Below are 20,190 nucleotides of genomic sequence, written 5' to 3'. Positions count from 1 at the left end.
AACTTTTCAGTGTGCCAGGGGTGCTCACTGCTCAACTCCTGGCTCTGCCCCAGGTCCTGACCCCACTCCACCCCTTCCCCCATGGCTCCTGCCCCTTTCCCCAAGCCTGCCGTGCCCTCGCTCCTCCCTCTTCCTCCCCAGAACCTCCTGCACACTGTGAAACATTATGGTAGGCAGGAGGCACGGTGAGGGAGGGGGAGGCACTGATCAGTGGGGCTGCCGGTGGGCGGGAGGCACTGGAGGCGGGAGGGGGGAGCTGATGTGGGGCTGCTGACGTATTACTGTGGCTCTTTGGCAATGTTCATTGGTAAATTCTGGCTCCTTCTCAGGCTCAGGTTGGCCACCCCTGGTCTACAGGAACTGATAGATATTGTGTTTCTGCTCTGAAGGACAAAATTCCAAAGCTGGATCTCATAAAGACTGCATTCAAATACGGTGGCACCTGTTCTCTTATCTCCCCACAGTTCGGACTACAAGGGTGTGAACAGCAGGGAGATGAGCTGTAACTCCTCCACGTGGATGCTGCAGGGGTGAATTAAAAAGCTCCTAGTTTGCATTAACATAGTCCCCTTCAAACAGGGCTACTTTAATGTGAAGTAGGAGCCTTTCACTTTGCACCCACAGTGTCCACATACAGCTCCCATCAATCATAAGCTGATGTAAATGGGACCATCCTGTTGAGGGAACGGATAAGCCACATTATATGCACACAAAGCAAATATGACACAGTGCAGCTAATCACTGTATGGTTTGCACAGTACATTAAATGGGATTTAAAAGGGACACAGAGGGAATGGACCTAATACTGAAGTCAAGATTCCCATCCTCCCCTTTGCTGCCCTGCTACACTGGGACTTCAATCCCAACTGCCAGAATACCCTTAGGATGCTTAGCTTTATCTTCAATGGGACTATTCAGTGCTTAAATTTGGGCACAAAGTTGAGTACCTTGCTGAATTGGAGCCTAAAGGCAGAACTTCCTTCACCGGTCACTTGATTGGCTTTGGCCCCGATGGGGTTTACATCAGTCAATAAGCGAGGTCAAGAGGGTAAAAAATCTAGGACAATAAAATAAGAAACAGGCTTCAGCCAGACATTCCCCAGTTTAGAGAAGTGGCAGTTGTAATCTGAACCTGAGTCAGAATTTCAGATCTGTCCCCTAACTCTATAACGGGACAAACCAATTTCTGGATCCCAACACCCTGAAACGTTGGGATGGGCTTGGACCCATCTTTAAATGAAATGTTGTCCAGACTTTGATCCCAGACATTTCAGACATGGTTAAGGCTACGATTATGTCATGGAGGTCACAGAATCTGTGACTTCCATTGACCTCCATGACATTTTCTGCGCTGCGGCTGGAGCTCCCAGCCGTTCCCCCCCGCTCCCCCCAGCTCCCAGCCCCCTGCATCTCCCAGCTGTGGCAGGCGAACCCTGCAGCTACCCAGCCATGGCGGGGGGACACCCTGGAGCTCCCAGCCATGGCGGGGGGACTCCCTGGAGCTCTCACTCACTGTAGGTGGCGGGAACCCCCCCCAAAGCTGCTCAGCTGCTACCTGTGGGGGACCCTGGAGCTCCCACTCACTACAGCAGCGAGGGACCCTGGAGCTCCAGCACCAGTGTGTGCTGAGCTGAACCCGCCTCCCCATTTTGTCAGGGATATTTTTAGTGGAAGTCAGGGACAGGTCTCGGCTTCTGTGAATTTTTATTTATTGCCCATGACCTGTCCGTGACTTTTATTAAAAATATCTGCAACAAAATCTTAGCCTGAGACATGGTTGCTAACATTCCAGGGTGCTGTTGTGCCCTCTAGTGGTCACACAGAGAAGTAGCTGTTCATCACTATCCTCGCGATAGGAAGGGACTTGATCACGATAAGCAGAAAGGCCTGTGTGTGCTTGACTCCCAACACAGATACGTCAGCTGGTCAGCATCCTCTACGCTGATAAGAGAAGAAACCATCTATCCCTGTGGGAGACTCACTCCCTAATTATAGACTCTATAGGCCAGATTTACAAAAGAGCATGTTGGATGATGAGATCTTTTGAAAATCTGGTCCTATTTGTTCAACATATTGTTAAAAAAGAATATATCCTTCTTACCTTTGACACTATTAATCACTCCTCCATTATGTGGTGTACAATGACACAAACTCAGGCTGTGAGCTTTTGTGCAGTTCACAAACTGCTTGATGAAGTGATCGCCCTATTCATTCAGGCAAGTTCTCCACTGATGTAAGTAGGTACGACTTGAGTAAAGTCAAAGATATTGCAATCATTTAGGGCAGGGATTAAATTGGCCTATACACTGTCATAATGTCCAGGGCTTTGATGCTCATGAAATGTATTCATTATTCATTCTTATTATATACATCAACATTGCAAAATTGTTTTTTTTAAATAAATTGGTAGCCCTTTTTGATTGCAAAGATAATCATTAGTGGCATTATTTGTAACCTGAGTGCCAATCGGGTGCCCAGTGCTCACCAAACATAATATTTCCCAGATGAGACAATAAAACTGAGGTAATGACCACTGGCGGCCATCAAATATTCCGTGACATTTTTTAACAAGAGTCCAAACCTGCTGTCCCATCTATATTCCAATATAATAATCTTTCTCGGAATACATTTTACCTTCTGTACTATGAAGAAGTTTATAATGTTGCATAGCTTTCTATCCTGTGACAAAACCACTAGATACTTATTGGGGGTTACAAACTTCAGACTTGCACTAGTTGCTCTGAAAGCCCACAAACATTTTGGCAAACACTGCAAGACTATCAGGCTTTTGCCTGGAATCTCTCTCTCTCACTCTAATCTAAGCTGATAATGACTTTAGGTGGAAAACATATAAAACGGATGTAGTTTCACTCAAGTTTAGTATAGCCATAGTGGACTGGAAACTTCTGTTTACACTCTCTCATACGGCAAGAACAAGCGAATGTGGAATGAAATTGGAAGGCAGCAAATTCAAAACTGATAAGAAGAAAAGCATTGTGAGAAAAAAGTCTAACAGGATTGAAAAAAAGACTGCACATTTACATGGACAACATAAATGTCCAGAGCTAGAATAGTAAATTTTAGGACATAAACAAGAGCATTGGAAGGGATATAAACTCTCATGCATAGAGAAGAATCTAGCCTTTATTTATTGGGTACGATGAGGAATTTTTCTCTAGGAAAAAGCTTATCCCATAACTGCCAACTGCAGAGTTTCTTGCATCTGGTACTAGCCAGCATCAGTGACAGATACTGGACAGATGGAGCACGGGTCTGACACAGTGTGGTAATTCCTGTGTTCCAGTGTTTTAATTCTTCAACCTCAGATCAGGCCGTGGCGTCTCGTGTTGAGACCCCCATTAATCAAGATACTCAAGCCTGTGTTTAAGGACAGGAATAGTCCCATTGAAGGAATAAGAGTTTCTAGGTTTGCTCAAATGCAAAACTCAAAGCTCATGCAAGCTGAAAGCAAGGAAAAGCTTCAAAGAACCACCCTGTGAGCCTGCAAACTGCTGAGTTTCACACAGCTCTAGTAGACAGGCATAAACCATAGGCTCATCTACACTACTGATACCACCACGTTTGTGCAGCTAGCTTCTGACATGCCTATCTGACCTGAATACAGAAAACACAGTTTCAGCAGCTCTACACTGCAGGTGTACAGTGTGTTAACTATGTTCGACCATCCACTGTTACCATGCAGCCATGTTTATATCAGTGCATTCTGGGAAAATCTGAACAATTATCCTATACTGCTTGAGTCTGGACAAAGGATTTGGGGTGTTTTTCAAAATTCCCTTGTCAATGCCTTCTGAGATGGCTTCCTGCAGGGAGAACTGGGAAACAGGAAAGTGCTAAACTTGGTTAAAAAAGCATAGTTAGGTTTTCCGATCTATACTACAAAAGAATCATGCTAGATCTGAGTTAAAGGATGCCAATAACATGAGTTACCTAACAGGCAGCAAACGCTGGTACATGTTGCAGAGCCATGGGTTAGGAAATGTGTTTCCGTGTCGTGTACAGATATGAACTAGGTTTGGTGTTAATCATTCCATAACCTGGCTACAAACATGATGAAAGACTTTACTACAGACAGGACTTATGGGAGAGCTTTTGCACAGCTCGAGGCAAAATTCATCACTTAGTTCAGGAAGCGAGTATGCGAATCCTGGGAAAACTCAATGCCATCCAAAGGCTGGGAGCATTTGTGAAACCACATTGATGCCTGCCTCTCAGTGGCTTTTTGTTTGCTTCTAGTGACCAGCCCACATACAGATAGGGTGACCAGACGAAAAAAAAAAGGCGGCCGAAGTGGAGTTGCTGAAGCAAAAAAAAAAAAAAAAAAAAGCAGCCCGAACGGCCAAAGCCGCAATATTGGGACAAATGGCGTCCCGACCATGCATCAGTCGGGACGCGGGACAAAGAATTAAAAATACCGACAGTCCCGATTTTATCGGGCCATCTGGTCACCCTACATACAGAAGTATATGAGTCTGCTACTACCTTTGTTTTTTAGTTCAAGTAGTGGGGGCTCATGCATCATGATCCAGATGGCCCAAGTTCAAGACCTGCAGTAGTGAAAACACAGTTATGAGGTCCTAATTACCCTTGCACAGGGTTTTGTCATCAAACCTGCCATAGGTGCTCTCTAGTGGACAAACACGACTCTATGAATTTTAAATAGAAAAGAAAAATCTCTCCAAGCACAAAATTATATTTGCAAAGAAAGTACCCAAAGGGCTTCTGCAGCCTGAAAGGGCAGTGTCCATCATCCCACACCGCCTTTCGCATTCTGGCTATTCCCAAAGCACTAGTAAGTCATGGAAGCAAAGTAAAATGAAATGTTTTATTAGGGGATTTAAGGAACGTCTAGGCTAACATCAGCATTACAAACTTTACATGCTTCGGATTTTAAATTTAGGCCCTAGATATCATAATGGTAGCTGCTTTCAAAATAATGTTGGCATGTGAAAAAGAAAGAAAGAAAGAAAGAAAGAAAGAAAGAAAGAAAGAAAGAAAGACATTGCCAGGAAAAGTATTGTACAGTACATTTTTTAAATGGCTTTTACTAATAACAATTTAGGCCAAGATTTTCAAAGTGACTAATGACTTAGGGTACCTCAGGTTTTGGGTGCCCAGTTTGAGATACTTTAGAGAGGCCTGATATTCAGAGGGTGTGTGCTCAGTATTTCTTTAATATTAAGCCCTTTCAAGGTATCCCAAGTGAAGCACCTGAACCCTGAGGTCTCCCAAATCACTAGTCACTTTTGCAAATCTTGGTTTAGTTTCACCACTGTAACGTGCCAGTATAGACAATGCACCAGCGCTGGGAGCGATGCCCCTCCTGGAGGTGGGTTTTTTAGAGCACTGGGAGCTGCGCCATGACCACACAAGCCACTTTAAAGCACTTTAACGTTGCCAGTGAAGACGTGCTCATAGTTACAGTGTGTTTAAACCGGTATAACTGAATCCACAGTATGAGTATTCTACCACTTTAATTAAACTGATATTGTTAAAGAGGGACAACTTTTGTTTGTAGACAAGGCCTAAGCAGAGATCCCATCAATGCGACCTGTGCTCCTAAATTACTTAGGTACTTTTAAAATTCCATTCTTAACTTGTATTATTACTCTGAAAAATAGTACCATAAAAATGACATCTCAGTGTTGCCAACCCTCACAGTTTTATTCCTGGGCCCACAATATTTGGCATTTTAATCCAAGTTCCAGCTTCTGGAGCCAGGTGATGTGAAAATTGGCATGGTGGCATTAGAAATATTATTTTCGTGCAAGTGACACTTGTGCCAGTGGGAGGAACTGGCAAAAGAAGCAAGAAGAAAACCTTTGGAAATCTTAAGTCAACGGAGAAATAAAATAACAGCTTGAAAACATACAGTAAAAATAATCAGCATAATTGTGAATGAAATTGTTTTCTGCCTAACACTCTGGATGACACAAAGCAACTTTCAACAGACATTTTTTCAGCAGGCGTTTTTATGGCTTGATAATCGCTGTGATTGAGGCTGTCAGTTTCCGGTGGCTGTTTGGCATGATATTGACATGATGACAAGGAAAGTGGCATGCTAGAAACCAGTAGGGTGACCAGACAGCAAATGTGAAAAATCGGGACGGGGGTGGGGGGTAATAGGAGCCTATATAAGAAAAAGACCCAAAAATCGGGACAGTGCCTATAAAATCAGGACATCTGGTCACCCTAGAAACTAGAGGCTCAGAAATCAGGAGCAGGACTGCTGTAACTTCCTTCTTTTTCAAAGTTAAAAAAAAAATCAGTGCAAATAGGTTTTGAAATTCAACACTTTTTTTTAAAAACTCCAGTATTACACCCAAACTCCAGAGCCTTACCGATGTTATCATTACACACCCATTTATACTGCATTTATACCACTCTCCCTTTGTCACGTCACCACCGGAACGTGCAGCAGCTGCTGTCTTGATTCCATTCCTCTTGCTTATTGAAAGCTGCCTTCAGTGTAGATGCATGAACTGGAAGAAGCCAGGTGCATTAAGAAGTTTGTGGTCACATAGCTCTGGCGCCATCTAGAGCTTTCCACCTTCCTTGACCTCTTTTAGTCTGGCTTTAGGCCTGGTTTTTAGGCCTGAAATTGCATTGCTTTCCTTGGTGAGTGATCTGGTGACACTGTCCATACCGATCCTTTCTTTTTTTCTTATTAACTGTCTTTGACACCATCGGTCACAAAGCGTAGACTGTACTACTGGCCTAGGCAGCAATGAACAATAGAGTTCCTTTGGCTCGGGTTTTTTCTCATCGGCTTGCCCAAAGTCTCGTTCATGTAGCTTTGTGCAGCTATCATTTTGTCAAAGGTTTTGCGGGGGCTGCATTGCCAGTGTTGCCAGCTCTCATGATTTTACTGTGAGTCTTGTGATATTTGATGCTTTCCTTAAAGCCCTAATTCCAGGAGTCAGGTGATTCTCTCATTGATTTAAGAGAGTAAGCTTCTAGCCCTTGTGTTTGTGGAGAAAAGCTGAGCAATGTGACCCCTAAGGTTCAAAACCCAAAAGGCAAATCAAAAGAACCTAAAAATTATTATTTTTTAAAAGCTGACTATTTTAAATTAAATCTTGTGATTCTGGGGGCCTGACTCGTGACTTCTGAACGCTTGGGGCTGGCGATATGCTGCTGGCACTCAGTTTGAACTCTCTTTTTTCATCAGACCCCGACAGCGCAGTTCCTCTGCCCAAGGGAGGGGTGTGGATGGTTGTGAATTGCCTAAAGCTCATTCAGTTTATCACCTCTGTTTTGTCTGCCACACAAGCCGGAGGTGATGTTGATGCATAGGTGGAAAGAGAACTGGGAAGGCATTTGGTTTGTCTGAGCCCTACCTCTTTCAAAGCGGTCTTCAACCTACGAGTTCTTTGGGGCCTCTATTTGCACCTGGATTCTCTAGCAGCAACAGGTGTCAAGGACAATGCTTTTCACCCACAGCCAGAAGGTTGTGACTTTTTTTTTTTTCAGATCCAGACCGCCACCTGGATATCCAGACGCTTACACTCTCTAGCCTGACCTGCTACCATATCATGTGCGCTTCTTGAGACTATCCTTGACAAACACCCAGGAACTTCAGCTAGTGCAGAACATAACAGCTCATGTGCCAAGCCATGCATGCTGTACTATGGTGTATAGAGGGCACTAGCTTTATATTTGCTCTCTAGTGAAATTCTGAGTGTTGTCAGTCTTGTGACAAAACATTTTATGGTCTGGGGCTTGGCTGCCTTGGAGACAGTCTCTTTCCATATGGACTCTCCTGATAGGTGAAATCAGCCACAAGATTTGAGCTCTGTGGAGCAGGATGTTTTTGGTGGAGGTCCCTAGATTCTAGAACCCTTTTTTCTGTCCCATCAGAACCCATCTTTGCTCTCCATGGTATGGAAAAGCCCATCCCTTTATGATGGCATTTTCCTATCACGTGTTTGGCTATGAAGGGAGCTGACTGGGGTAGTGTCTTTGAGCCTGCAGGCTAGCTGTATAGTTTTATAGAGTTCTCTATCCCTGTAGTATCTGACACCTTTACTCAGACTCCACACGTGTTCCAGGGGGCTTCCTTATGCCACTTAACCTGAGGGAAAGTATCCGAATCAAGCCCTTAGATCCTACAGGCAACCTGCAAATGAAATACAAAAGGACTCTTGAGGTCAATGGGAGCACTTGTGGAGTAAGGTGCCACTTGGCATGAGTCAGGAAATCAGGCTCTGTTTTAGTTCTCTCTTCAGTTGCTGGGATCTCCTCTGGGAGCTGTGTGTGGTTGCTGCCAGTCAGATGCAGCGTGTTGTGAAATTTGGATAGTCACTTATGTTTTTTGGGGATGTTCATGTTCCCAGAAGCTTGGGAAGTGGGTCCTGTTTCTGTTTTTGCTTTTTTAATTAGGGTATTAAAAATTGGTGCAGATGGCACCACCCATGAAGAGTGAGCATGTTTCTTTTGCGATGCAACGGTACGCCACCCGCCTGGGGTGAGCAGGAATGCTTGAGGTAGCTGCCAAACTAGAGTCCAAGCCTTCAGGCACACTGTGATGTTTTAATTTTAAGTAAGGACATCGTTAAAACATGAGCTGCCATAATTGCATCATAACACTAGGCATGCCTGTAGGCAGGAATATATGCTGGGTAATGGTTATAACACATTGACCCTAAATAACTTCTTCCATGTGAAGATCTCAATGCATGGTACAAAACCCAGTTAATTTAGCCTTGCAATATTCCTGTGATATATTATTACCCCTATTTTGGAAAGGTGAAGTGACTTAATTAGAGGTCACACAAGGAGGAGGGCAGCAGACTTGTGAATACCTCAGACCAAGATTTCCAAACTCAACTGCTTGATTTTAGGCTCCTCAACCCATATTTAGGTACCTTAATAAAAGTGACTTGATTCAGAGATGTTGAGCCCCCTCGCCAGATTGTTTTGATGCCCAGCACTCTGAGAACCAGGACCACTTTTATTTCGGTACCTAAATGTGGATGCTATGGACCTGCAGTTAAATACTTTGCCCTGAGTCTTCCGTCTCCCAGCCCTGTGCTTTCAACATAGGTCCATCCTTTCTCCTCTGACTGGAATCAACTTAGTGCTGCTGGTAAAGGGAAATTATCCAAGCTTCCCAGCATTTTCAAAGGGTTAAAAAAAATGGTGGGGCCAGGTGAATTACTGTGATAAAGAGTAAAGGACGTCTTCACTCAGCCTCACTGTACCTCATCAGTAGAACGGGGACAGTAAATTATACACAGTGGGGCTGGTCAAAAAATTGTCTTCAAACCTGTTTCTTTTGGAGGAAGGGAGACTGGGTATTAGGGCGGTCGTGTGACCGGGGTGCATGATGGGAGATGTGATCCTGTGAGGGAGCCCAACCGATAGAGAAGAATGGGAACATGAGGCGCTTGATCTACAACTCCTGAGGTGGCATTTCAGAATCAAAATATTTCGGTTTTTGTTTTTCACTCAGAACATGATTTTTTCCACAGAAAAAGAAACCATTTTCCAGTCAGCTCTAGTTATGATGCTGACTTGTTTTGACACCAGGTAGACAGCTCTTTTTCCAGCCTGTCCAGGGTTTGCAGACAGGTGGTGGTTTTTACAGTTCTGTTCATTATTTGAGATCTGCCCACTTGTATACACTGATGGGCTGCTGGTGAGCTGTGCCCTGGGCGTGTTCGATATAGTATTCCCTCTTTGCTCTTCATGATGTGACAGGCCATCTTAGTCACATGGTATTGTTTCTATTCTCTGACTGGATGACCGGAATGTTTAAAAACAGAGGGGGGAGGAGGGGGGCTGGGCTTTAATAAATCACTTTTGCACAATCCTTTGCACAAATGCATATTCTTACATATTCATGGGCCTTTGGCTTTCCTATAATCATGTGGAAAACAAACAAAATGACAGTGCTTACTGGCAACTATCAGAGGAACTTCACGTCTTTCGCCTGAATATAAGCTAACAAATATTTCTTGTGTATTGCAGTGTACACAACCCTGGCCATTCCAAAATCATAAACCAGGCCCTGAAAGATCAGGAAAGTGGCTTAAAAATAATGAGCTTAATTCCTGACATTTGGGGTTCCTTTTATTTGCCTGCTGGTATTGCAGCCTTTAGGGTTTGTATTTTAGAGCTTTTCTCCGCAGTCATGAGGGATTGAAACTTACACTATCAGAATGTAAATTGAGATCCTCTGTAATCACATGACTCCAGAAGCATGGACTTTAAGGAAAACAGCAAATGTCGCATAAGATGGCAATATTGGTGTAAATATTAATCTTTTGTCCAGTGTGCCAGGCACTTTCAAAACATAAAAAAGGCACTGTCCCTGTCCTGAGAGGAAAAGACTCTACAGTATGAAAATAATTAGATTTGCCTCATTTACTATAACTAAAATGAAGCCCAATGGGGCCTCCAGATATTATTATTCAGTAATTGTTAAGTAGTCATTGTTAATGTTTTTTCCCATCTGTAAAATGGGGGTAATGATGCTTACTACCTTTGAAAAGTGCTTTGGGACGTATGGTTGAAAAATGCTACATAGGCACTAGTTATTACTCTAGTATTGATGGGAACCCTCGGAAGATGGGGAAATTCAGATTCCAATGTCTAGGGACTTCTCCAAGGTGTCTGACTTACTGAACTCTCCACACTTCAGTCAGATATCTCAAAAGACCATGACTCTCCCTAAGATTTGTGGTACTTCCTGCTTCTAGGAGAGGCAGAAAGTCAAGCCTGTCTGAAGCGCAAGTGCCCTGTGTTTGGAACTTTTCCGCTGATCCCCACAAGGGTTGCCAACTTTCTGTTTGCAGAAAACCGAACATCCTTGCCCCGCCCCTTTCCCAAGGCCACGCCCCCACTCACTCCATCCCCCTCCCTCTGTTGCTCACTCTCCCCCACCCTTGTTCACTCGCACTGGGCTGGGACAGAGGATTGGAGTGTGGGAGGGGGCTAGGGGCTGAGGCAGGGAGTTAGGGTATCAGAGGGGATATGGGCTCTGAGGTGTGGGCTCTAGGGTGGGGTCAGAGATGAGGGGTTTGGGGTACAGGAGAGAGCTCCAACCTGGGGCATGGGGTTGGGGTACAGGAGCGGGTGAGGGCTCCGGCTGGGGGTGCAGGCTCTGGGATGAGGCCAGAGATGAGGGGTTTGGGATGCTGGAGGGGGTACGGGCTAGGACAGGGGCTTGGGGTGCAGAATGGGGTATGGTCTCTGGGCTAGGGGGTGTGGGCTCTGGGGTGGGGCCAGAAATGAGGGGTTCAGGGTGCAGGAGGGGGATCTGGGCTGGGGCAGGGGCTTCAGGTGCAAGGGGGAGTGCAGGATGCGGGCTTCAGCTGGCGTTTACCTCAGATGGCTCCCAGGAAGCTGCCAGCATCTCTCTGGCTCCTAAGCAGAGGCACGACCCAGTGACTCTGCATGCTGCCCGTGCCTTCATGCACCACCCCCTCAGGTCCCATTGGTCATGGTTCCTAGCCACAGGGAGCCGTTGAGCTGGTGCTGGGGACCATCCCGCCGCCTAGGAGCCAGAGATAAATGCCAGCAGCTTCCCAGGAGCTGTGTAGGGAGCTGGGTAGGGAGCCGACCGCACTTTTAACAGCCTGGTCAGCAGCGCTGACCAGAACTGGGAGGGTCCCTTTTAGACTGGGCTTTCCAGTCCAAAACTGAACACCCGGCAACCCTAATCCCCACTCAGCTTCCTCCAACTTCTTGTCAACAAGCTCTCACTTATTTCTAAAATGTGTGGTCAGGCTGGGGAGCCAAAATGCTGAGACTTGTCCTTGCTCTGCAGAATACAGGAGGTGCTTCCTGACAGAACTGCAGGTGTTTTAGTGCATTAAACCACTCTCTCCAATCTCCACCACAGAGGGAATCCCCCATGATAGCCCATTGTTTTTTAACGGAAGGGGTTAATGGATCTCTGGTGCTTGTCAGTGCCATTCCTCAGCCAGCCAGAGGAGTCACCATTGAGCAGCAGGGAGCATTCACTTCCTGCAAGTGAAATTCACTGATCAGTGTGCGTGTGTGTCCACCCCATCCCTGATCCACAGAGGATCTGAGTCTGTTACAGCCATGCTTACCAAGTGTGGGTCTTTAGCTCAAGCTATAAGCACTTACGCCTTTTGCTTGTGAGGTTACTGGTTGAATCCTCTTTATTGTCCAAAACAGCAGCTATCCCATACACTGCCTCTTCAGTATTTCCCCAGCAGCAGGATTTTGCCTATTGTTATATAACAAAAGATATAAAATAAACCATAGAAGAGTGCTGCACCGTTAATCTCAAAGCACTTTATCAACTATATCTGTGCAGCACCACTAAAATGTAGCCACTCTTGGGGTGCAGAGCAGGAGGAGCAGCAGGTAAAAGACTGTGTTATGATGTAACCCAGGCTTGGTGGGGTGCACTGTCCCCCTCTAGTAGCACATAGACTATCTAGAGATTAATGTGTCTGCTACAGCCTTAGCTAAGAGGCATGTGGCTTTTAGCTCATGCAGTAGGGCAGGGATTGGCAACTTTTGGCAGGCAGCCTGTCAGGGAAATCCGCTGGCGGGCCAGGACGGTTTGTTTACCTGCAGCGTCCGCAGGTTTGGCTGATGGCAGCTCCCACTGGCCGCGGTTTGCCATTCCAGGCCAATGGGGGCTGCGGGAAGCAGCATGGGCCAAGGGACGTGCTGGCTGCCACTTCCCACAGCTCCCATTGGCCTGGAATGGCAAACCGCGGCCAGTGGAAGCTGCCATCAGCCAAACCTGCAGACGCTGCAGGTAAACAAACCGTCCTGGCCTGCCAGCAGATTTCCCTGACAGGCTGTGTGACAAAAGTTGCCAATCCCTGCAGTAGAGACTCATACAATAAGCTTCAGATGTCCCAGGTTTGATCCCAATTACCGGGGTCTGTCAGCATTACAATAACACTAGGACAAACCTTTATCTTAACTAAAACTACCTTAGGATCTGTAATGCATGTGCATAGCAATCAGGCCCTTGGATTTTAATGGTCTCATCTGGAACACTCAGCAAACTATACAGAATTTATTTAATCTACCACAGAAAGATGTTGTTAACCCTACTGTGATTAAAACCCAGCAATTCCAGTGAGCGTAGGGGACAGATTCTCAGCTAGCGTGAATTGGCATAGCCCCATTGAAGTCAATGGTGGTACATCCTCTGAGAAGCTGGCTCTAGGTGGTTCAAACCTGATCCTCCTACTGCAAAAACACCCCCTTTGAAGTTGCATCAAGTCTGGTTTTCTTTTATTTTTTTCCTCCAAAGGCAATAAATATTTGAGGGGAAAAGTCTTGAATTTCATTACAAGACAATCAGTGCCCAGTAAACTCTTCAATATTTCTTTTCTTTCTGTCTCCCTGTCTCTCTCCCATGTATAGTTTGATCACTCACGGCTTTGGAACTCCTGCAATATGTGCTGCCCTAAGCACTTTCCAAACTGTTCTCAGTGAAATGCTGAACTACTTGGAAAAACACACATCGCACAAAAACGGAGGAGCAGCAGAATCTGGCCAAGGACACGCCAACTTGGAGAAAACCCCCCTGAGGAAAACTTCAGAGGCTGCTGTGAAAGAGGGCAAAACAGAAAAGACGGACTAGCTACATCAAACAGAATCTATTTCCAGAGAGTCTTGCTGCTGATATTTTTCTTTTTTAAATATATATATCATTGCGGGTGATTGATCTCCAGTGGACCAAAAAACAAAACAAAACAAACAAAAAAAACAAAAAAAAAAAGGGAGGGGAAAAAAGAAAAAGATAAAAAAAAAAACCTCTGAGAAAAGCAGTGTACAGTAAATTGTGTGATGAAATTGTCATTTTTTTATTTATGTTGCTCTAAATTATTATTTTGTGCACGTAGTGTTTGATCGTTCCCAATGATACACGAACACTGTTTTTTATAAGCACTTCCAGACTCAGATGAGGTGGCACGCGTGATTTGCCTGGGGCTCACTCGAAGCACTTCCTTATCCGGCAGCAGAGTTAGGGATGGGGCAAGCACCAGAGTCGTGGGATAACACAGAGCTGGCATTATAACTTCGCCCATGTGACGGATAAAATGGAAAGAGTGCCTCCTTTGCCCCACCAAGCTGGCCCAATCAGCTGACCATCAGAAGACAGTATGGAAACTTGGAAAGGGGAAAGAGAAGAACCTTTATGTCCTGGGAAGAGTGGACCACTCAATAGTTGGGGTTCACAGCCCAGTGTGGGAATTTATGGTAAATCTGCATTGGAATTATGCCAAAGCATGCCAGAGAACTGTCCTGATTGTTCAAGAAGCAGCCCTGATGCCTCTCATGTGAAGGACATCACAGTCTAAAATGAAAGAGCCTTGATAATTTCAGCAAAAGCCCTAGTAACTGTAATCATTGGAGGTCAGATTAAATGATAGGCTTCTGTCCCTTATTCCTTATCGGCCCCTAGTATTGGCAGTTGAATTCCAAAACTGCAGTCAACTATATCTGGATCTGTATTCAAATCGATTGATGCAGGTGGTTGGAGAGGTCTTTTGTTTTGCTTTGATTTTACGATGATTTTCTTTTCTTCAGTGGCTTGTTTCTGCAGCTTGATTGTCTTTAGCAATACATCTGGGACTCAGGAGGTTCCAAAAACACCCACTCACAGATCAGAGGCGGGCGGGGGGGGGGGGTGTTGTTTTGTTCTTTTAAATCCCAATTCAAATAAATGATGTCTAGGGATAGATTGGTCTTGTCCACGGCAGCCAGAGATTTAAAGGCCTTGCTTACGTATTTCTAAAGCCTCACTTTACCACCTGCCACACTCATCATCTAAAATGAAGCCAGCCATAGCATCCTCCAGGCTCAACTCACTTCAAGCCAAAAGTGTCTCCGGTCTGATTCTACTTTGCCTTGTCTTGGGTTAGTTCCATCCAGCCAATTCATGCCAGAGGAGTTTTATTTCATTAGCTTATCACTTCTTTTTTCCATCATATCTCTTTATTGGGGAAGAAAAAATACTGTTGCGCTTGCAAGAGTGCCTTGGCTGTAAGTAGATAGGACAACCAAGCTGGGATTACAAAAACTGGCCTTCAGGAAGAGTTGAAGTGTTGAAGGAAGTGAGTCAATTGTGGCCCAGTCCTATTCCCACTGAAGCCAGTGGGAGTTATGCCATTAATTTCATTGGGAGCAGGATTCATAAATTTATTGAGAGCTGATTGAGCTTCAGGAAACCTACCAACTGTTAAGGAGTCACTACTGAGTCAAATTTAGCCCTTTGCAGAAACAAGGATTTTTTATATAAAATCTAAGACCTGTGCAAAAGTTTCCCTGAGATATTTTTTTTAAAAATTCCTGTGGAAACAGTTGTGAAAGAAAAACATTTTCATGCAATGTTTGCAGCTCAGACATGGCAGGATTGCGTTAGAACATGAGAAGCTTGAAAATGAAATTCACTAGCCACTGACTATAAGCAAAACAGAAACTCATTCATTGATTTTCATTCCCAAGCTGAGAGAAATACAAAAAATAATGAAATAAATAAGCAAAAATAAACAAAAAGCAAAACCTTAAGAGGTGTTAAGTGACTTGTGCCCAACCCAACTCCCCCAAACTATTGGGAGTTACAGGTGCTCAGTATTTCTCGGGATTTGGCCCCGGATTTTTTTTAAGATAACAGTATCCCCCTAATGTCAATTTCCTTTTTAAAAATATCTTCAGATTTACCACATTATGAAAGTATAATGAAATTCAGCTGACAAATAAAAAGAGGCACATTCCCTAGCTCCAAAAAAACTTGAATAAATCAATATTAGAACTCCTGGGGGTAGGGGTGGGAAACAAGGGGAAAAAATAACATTTTTGCAATTTTTTTCATCAAAGTTTTGAATTATGACCATTTTTGACAAGCTGTACAGCTTGTTCTATAAAATGGTGTGTGTGTGGGAGAGAGACTACAAATACATTCTCAATTTTTTCCCCATTATTTTCCAATGACATTACAAATTTTGAAATACTTTCTACAAAGGCACCAAAGTATCTGTGGTCATGAATTCTGCCCAGACATTGCACTCAATTATAAAATTGATCAAATATCTGAGCCAAGAAATAATGCTTACATGACCCTATTTCAAGAAACATGGTGTTCAATATAAATTCTAATGTCTCTACAATCTTTACTCTTAAAATACTTACATTTTCTGTTGGAGCTATGGAGGACATTATTTGTATCTTGGGTTACTGTTCTACCCACTTAACATTAATAGAAATTGTGTGCTGTTTAAGCCCCGGCATCCCACACTTATGCCCTATTGTCCACTAGAAGTTCTTAGAAAGGAATCACTTAAGGCCTGATCCAAAATGGTTTCAAGTCAATGAGATTCTTTTCATTTGTGGTCTTTCTTATAGCTCAGCTCATACTCCTATTTCTCTTCTTTGCTCCCCTGAAACCCTTTGAATGCAAAACACTTCAAAAGGCTGTTTGGGAACCTAATTGAAGCTCATGTATTCTCTGTGTTTGCTTGTTTGTTCTCAGTCTTTTCAATGGATTTATTTACTTTCTTTGGAGGGGAAAATATTTGTAAGTTCTGTTTAAATGGCTGGAATTTTCAAAGACATTGAGAGAATTAGATGCCAAAATACCTTTGGAATTCAATGGGATTTGAGCAACTAACTCCCTTAGGATCCTTGAAAATCCCAGGCTAAATTCTTATCCACCCTACCTACACATGCACACAAACATGTCCCCTCCTTTTCCTTTCTCAGGCCTTATCTATACAGAAAAGTTGCACCAATGTAATTGAACTGATTTAAAATCAGGCTAGTTACACCAGTGCAAACCCCTAATATAGATGCACTGAAATGGTTTTAAAACTTGCTTATGTCAGTTTAGCTTTTTGAGGGTTACCACTTAGATTTCAAGCTTGCTATCAATGGAAAGCATGCCAATCCCAATTAATGAATTAGATCAGCCTGAATGATGGGCAATGGCTTGAAGTTAGATTCAAAGAAGTATCCAGAATGGTGGGTATTTATCCAAAGTATATGCAAATATATGTGTACATTTCTGATCTAGAAATTAGGCCTGGAACAAGCTCTCTGATGACATATCCACGAATTCCTCACTCTACTCAGGTTAGAAACATCTTTCCCATGGCTGAAATCCAAGGCAAAAAAAATGAACCACAGTTTTTTTTTAACCCCCCAGGATAGAGCTGTGGCTCAAGTTTTGTGTGAATGTTTGGATCAGGTCTTATTTAATTGAACCAGGCCACCCAGCCTTTGACATTTCTGCAGCTCAGTTAGCACCTGCTCTCACTGACAACACTATTAAGAATGCTTTGCACTTATACGGCATCTTCCATCCAAGGTGCTCTATAAAGCTTTATTAAGTAAGCCTCAGAAACCCCAAGAAGTGGTAAGTAAATGAGTATAATTCTCCTTTTGACACAGAGATTAAGGGCCAGATATTGCTACTCTTACTTTGGTTCAGTAGCAGCTTAATCTATGAGTAGTCCCACTGACTAATAGTGATGACCTTACTGACGGAATTAGGGTATTATTCATTGGGAGCAAGGGGATCCAAACCTGGCCCTAAATCACTTGCCCAAGGTCAGCCAGTAAATCAGTGGCAGAACTGAGAATAAAACCCTGTAGTCCACACTTTCAGCCCTTGCTCTAAACACTAGACCTGAGTGTTCTCATGTAGCACCCCATAATGTTATTAAGAGCTACAAATGCACATTAAGGAGAGAGTAACGTATGCCCTTTACACAGCAGGTAGAGAGAGAATTAGTGGAATTCCTACACACTTGTTGCAGTGAGTGAGCCCAGCAGATGAATGGTCATGACTCTACCAGTTAAAGTTCAAAGATGCAGAGAAACTTGTTCTTGATGTTGGAATGCTAGCAAGCAGATTGCTGCAGCTTTAGTACCTACCTCCTTGCAGGTGTCACTCCATTGTTTTGATGGAGTGACACCAAGAATGAATTTGGCCCCTAGCTTTCCCCCCTTCTCCAAATATCCATTAGGAAAAGACAGTCAGCTCTCCAAACCCGACAAGGCATCCGTTCTTTGAAGATTCTAGTCCATTTTTTGCTAAAAGATATGGCAACCAGACAATGTATAGTCCTCCCAAATCATAGGCTTTTGTGTAAATATTGTCCCTGCTTGTCTCTTCCTTTTGAAATTGACTCACTGGCACAGCTGACACTTGACCAAGGAAATGGCATTTTTATTTCCTGATAGTTCGTTGTCTCTGAATGCTTTTTCTAATCACGTTAGACTTTTTTTGGTCTTACAAATCATCAATCCAAAAGGGCTGATGATTAATTCCCTGAGAATCTGACTTTCTTTTATCCTTCAGAGAGGCAACTCGGCTGCTCTAATTATTTACTTTAAAGGAAGAGAAAAAAACAGTATTAATAGACGATCCAACCTTGCAACACAAAGGAAAATCAATGACAATAATTATACGGGACTGTAATTATAATCATATCCTCTCTTCTGCCCCCATTACAGATTCTACAAGACTCAAAATATAGTTGATTGGGAGGGAGAAGAATATTATTTCAGTTTTCTTTGCCAAGTGAAGGTCACATTGAAAGAACCGACCTTTTTTATTGCTGTTATTTTTTAAAATTTTATTTAATTTGTATGATGAACTTCATTCTGTACAGCAGCTGTTGTGATTGTATTAAATGTGACTGTGCACTTGGTCACAAACAAGCAATGTCCTATTTATTGTTAGGGGATTAGGTTTTAGTTTTCTCCTTCAATTTAATTTTATTTTATTTATAATTCAGTGGTAAAGAACATAATCTTTTATATTTCTATTTCCTATATGACCTATCCGTTTTACATGAGTCTCTTTAGATAACAACCACATTCAACAGAACATATCACGGCAATAAAATCTATGTTGATTTAACCTGATGTCTGGCGCTGGAAAATAATTTCTGTCTATGAAGAAAGATTAAAGATTTAACAGTAGGACCATGTGACAGCAACCAGCATTATTATATTATGCACTTATATTGTAGTAGTACCGAGAGGGTGCCCCAGCTAATAATGAGACCCCATTGTGCTAGACACTGTACATACATGCAGTAAAAGACAATACTTGCCTTGAAAAGCTGACAATCTAGATAGATGAAGCAGACAAAGTGCAGGTGAGAGAATGGAAGTATCATATGCCCATTTTACAGATGGAAAACTGAGGGCCAGAGAGATTAAGCAATTTGCTCATGGTTATGTAAGAAGTCTGCAATAATACCAAGAGCTGAACTTAGATATCGTGAGTCCCAAGCCAGTGCCTTAGGGCCATGACTATCCTTTGTCTATGGCAGAATCTCAGAAGGTCTGAAATTCAAATTCTGTTTTGGGTGGTAATCAAAAGGAAGGATTAGTAATGGGCACAAACTGCAAAACTCCAGTTCGGATTCAGGTCCAGGGTTCTGAGAAGCATTCAGATCCAGCATTGGCATTCTTCCCATTATAGAAATAAGGAGTAGCCACAAAAGTTTGTTTCTAGATTTAAATCCCAACTTCTTGGACGTTTTAGTTAAGCTTAACTCTAGCTCAGATGTTTATCTTAATTATTCAGAGCACTTCGGTCTGCAAAGTTTTGCTGGATATCTCACAAGGAAAGGCTTTCCATTGCCTGGACATAGTGTTTCTAGCCTGGTTGGGAACATGGTATGAACTATCTTTTCTGCAGTGTTTCAGTACTTCCAGCAGTGGCCATGTGGAGGTGCATAAAAATGAAAGACAATAAGGAAATTTCAAGTTTCAGAATTGTCAAAAGTTATGTCTTGAGGTCATGTCTTGCAGGTGCCTCACTTACCTCATATGTCATTCTCTGGGTGACAGCAATCCTGTGGTCTGATTCTGGGATATGGGGTACAGCTCTCCAGCTGTGTCTCTTAGCAAGTCCACCTCACTCCAGGGATATAAAGCAGTCCAAACAAAAAGGAAATACTTCTGCAGCCCTCAAGTGTTTGGGCCCCCTTCCTTGCGTAAGGGAGAGGGAAGCAGGCTTTCAGGCCTCCTCAGCTCCCACAGTTTTGTGTAGCAGGGAAGGAGAGGCCCCAGGGGTGGTGCAGCTGGAGAGCAAGTCCACCCCGTCCTCGCCCAGCAGCTGTAGCTTCTGTTCCAAGGGGCTAGGCCGAGCTTCCCACTCCAAGCATTGCAATTCTGTGCGCTAGGTTGCAACGCCACTCAGGATTG

General features: G+C 43.6%; 1 protein-coding gene across 2 annotated transcripts in view; it reads left to right on the top strand.

The window, feature by feature from the left end:
* TFAP2D (transcription factor AP-2 delta) overlaps positions 1 to 18,892 on the top strand; it is a 57,666-nt gene extending 38,774 nt beyond the window's left edge. For both annotated transcript variants that reach the window (XM_007061718.3, XM_043542128.1), the window contains one exon: positions 13,387 to 18,892. In XM_007061718.3, the coding sequence (XP_007061780.1) occupies positions 13,387 to 13,606 (220 nt within the window). In that variant the 3' untranslated portion in view covers positions 13,607 to 18,892. The remainder of the gene's footprint in view (positions 1 to 13,386) is intronic.
* Positions 18,893 to 20,190: the final 1,298 nt, after the last annotated feature.

The sequence above is a fragment of the Chelonia mydas genome, chromosome 3 (genome assembly GCF_015237465.2).
Source record: "Chelonia mydas isolate rCheMyd1 chromosome 3, rCheMyd1.pri.v2, whole genome shotgun sequence".
NCBI lineage: Eukaryota > Metazoa > Chordata > Testudines > Cheloniidae > Chelonia > Chelonia mydas.
Note: the sequence above shows the minus strand (reverse complement) of the source record. Positions and strands in the feature narration are given on the sequence as shown.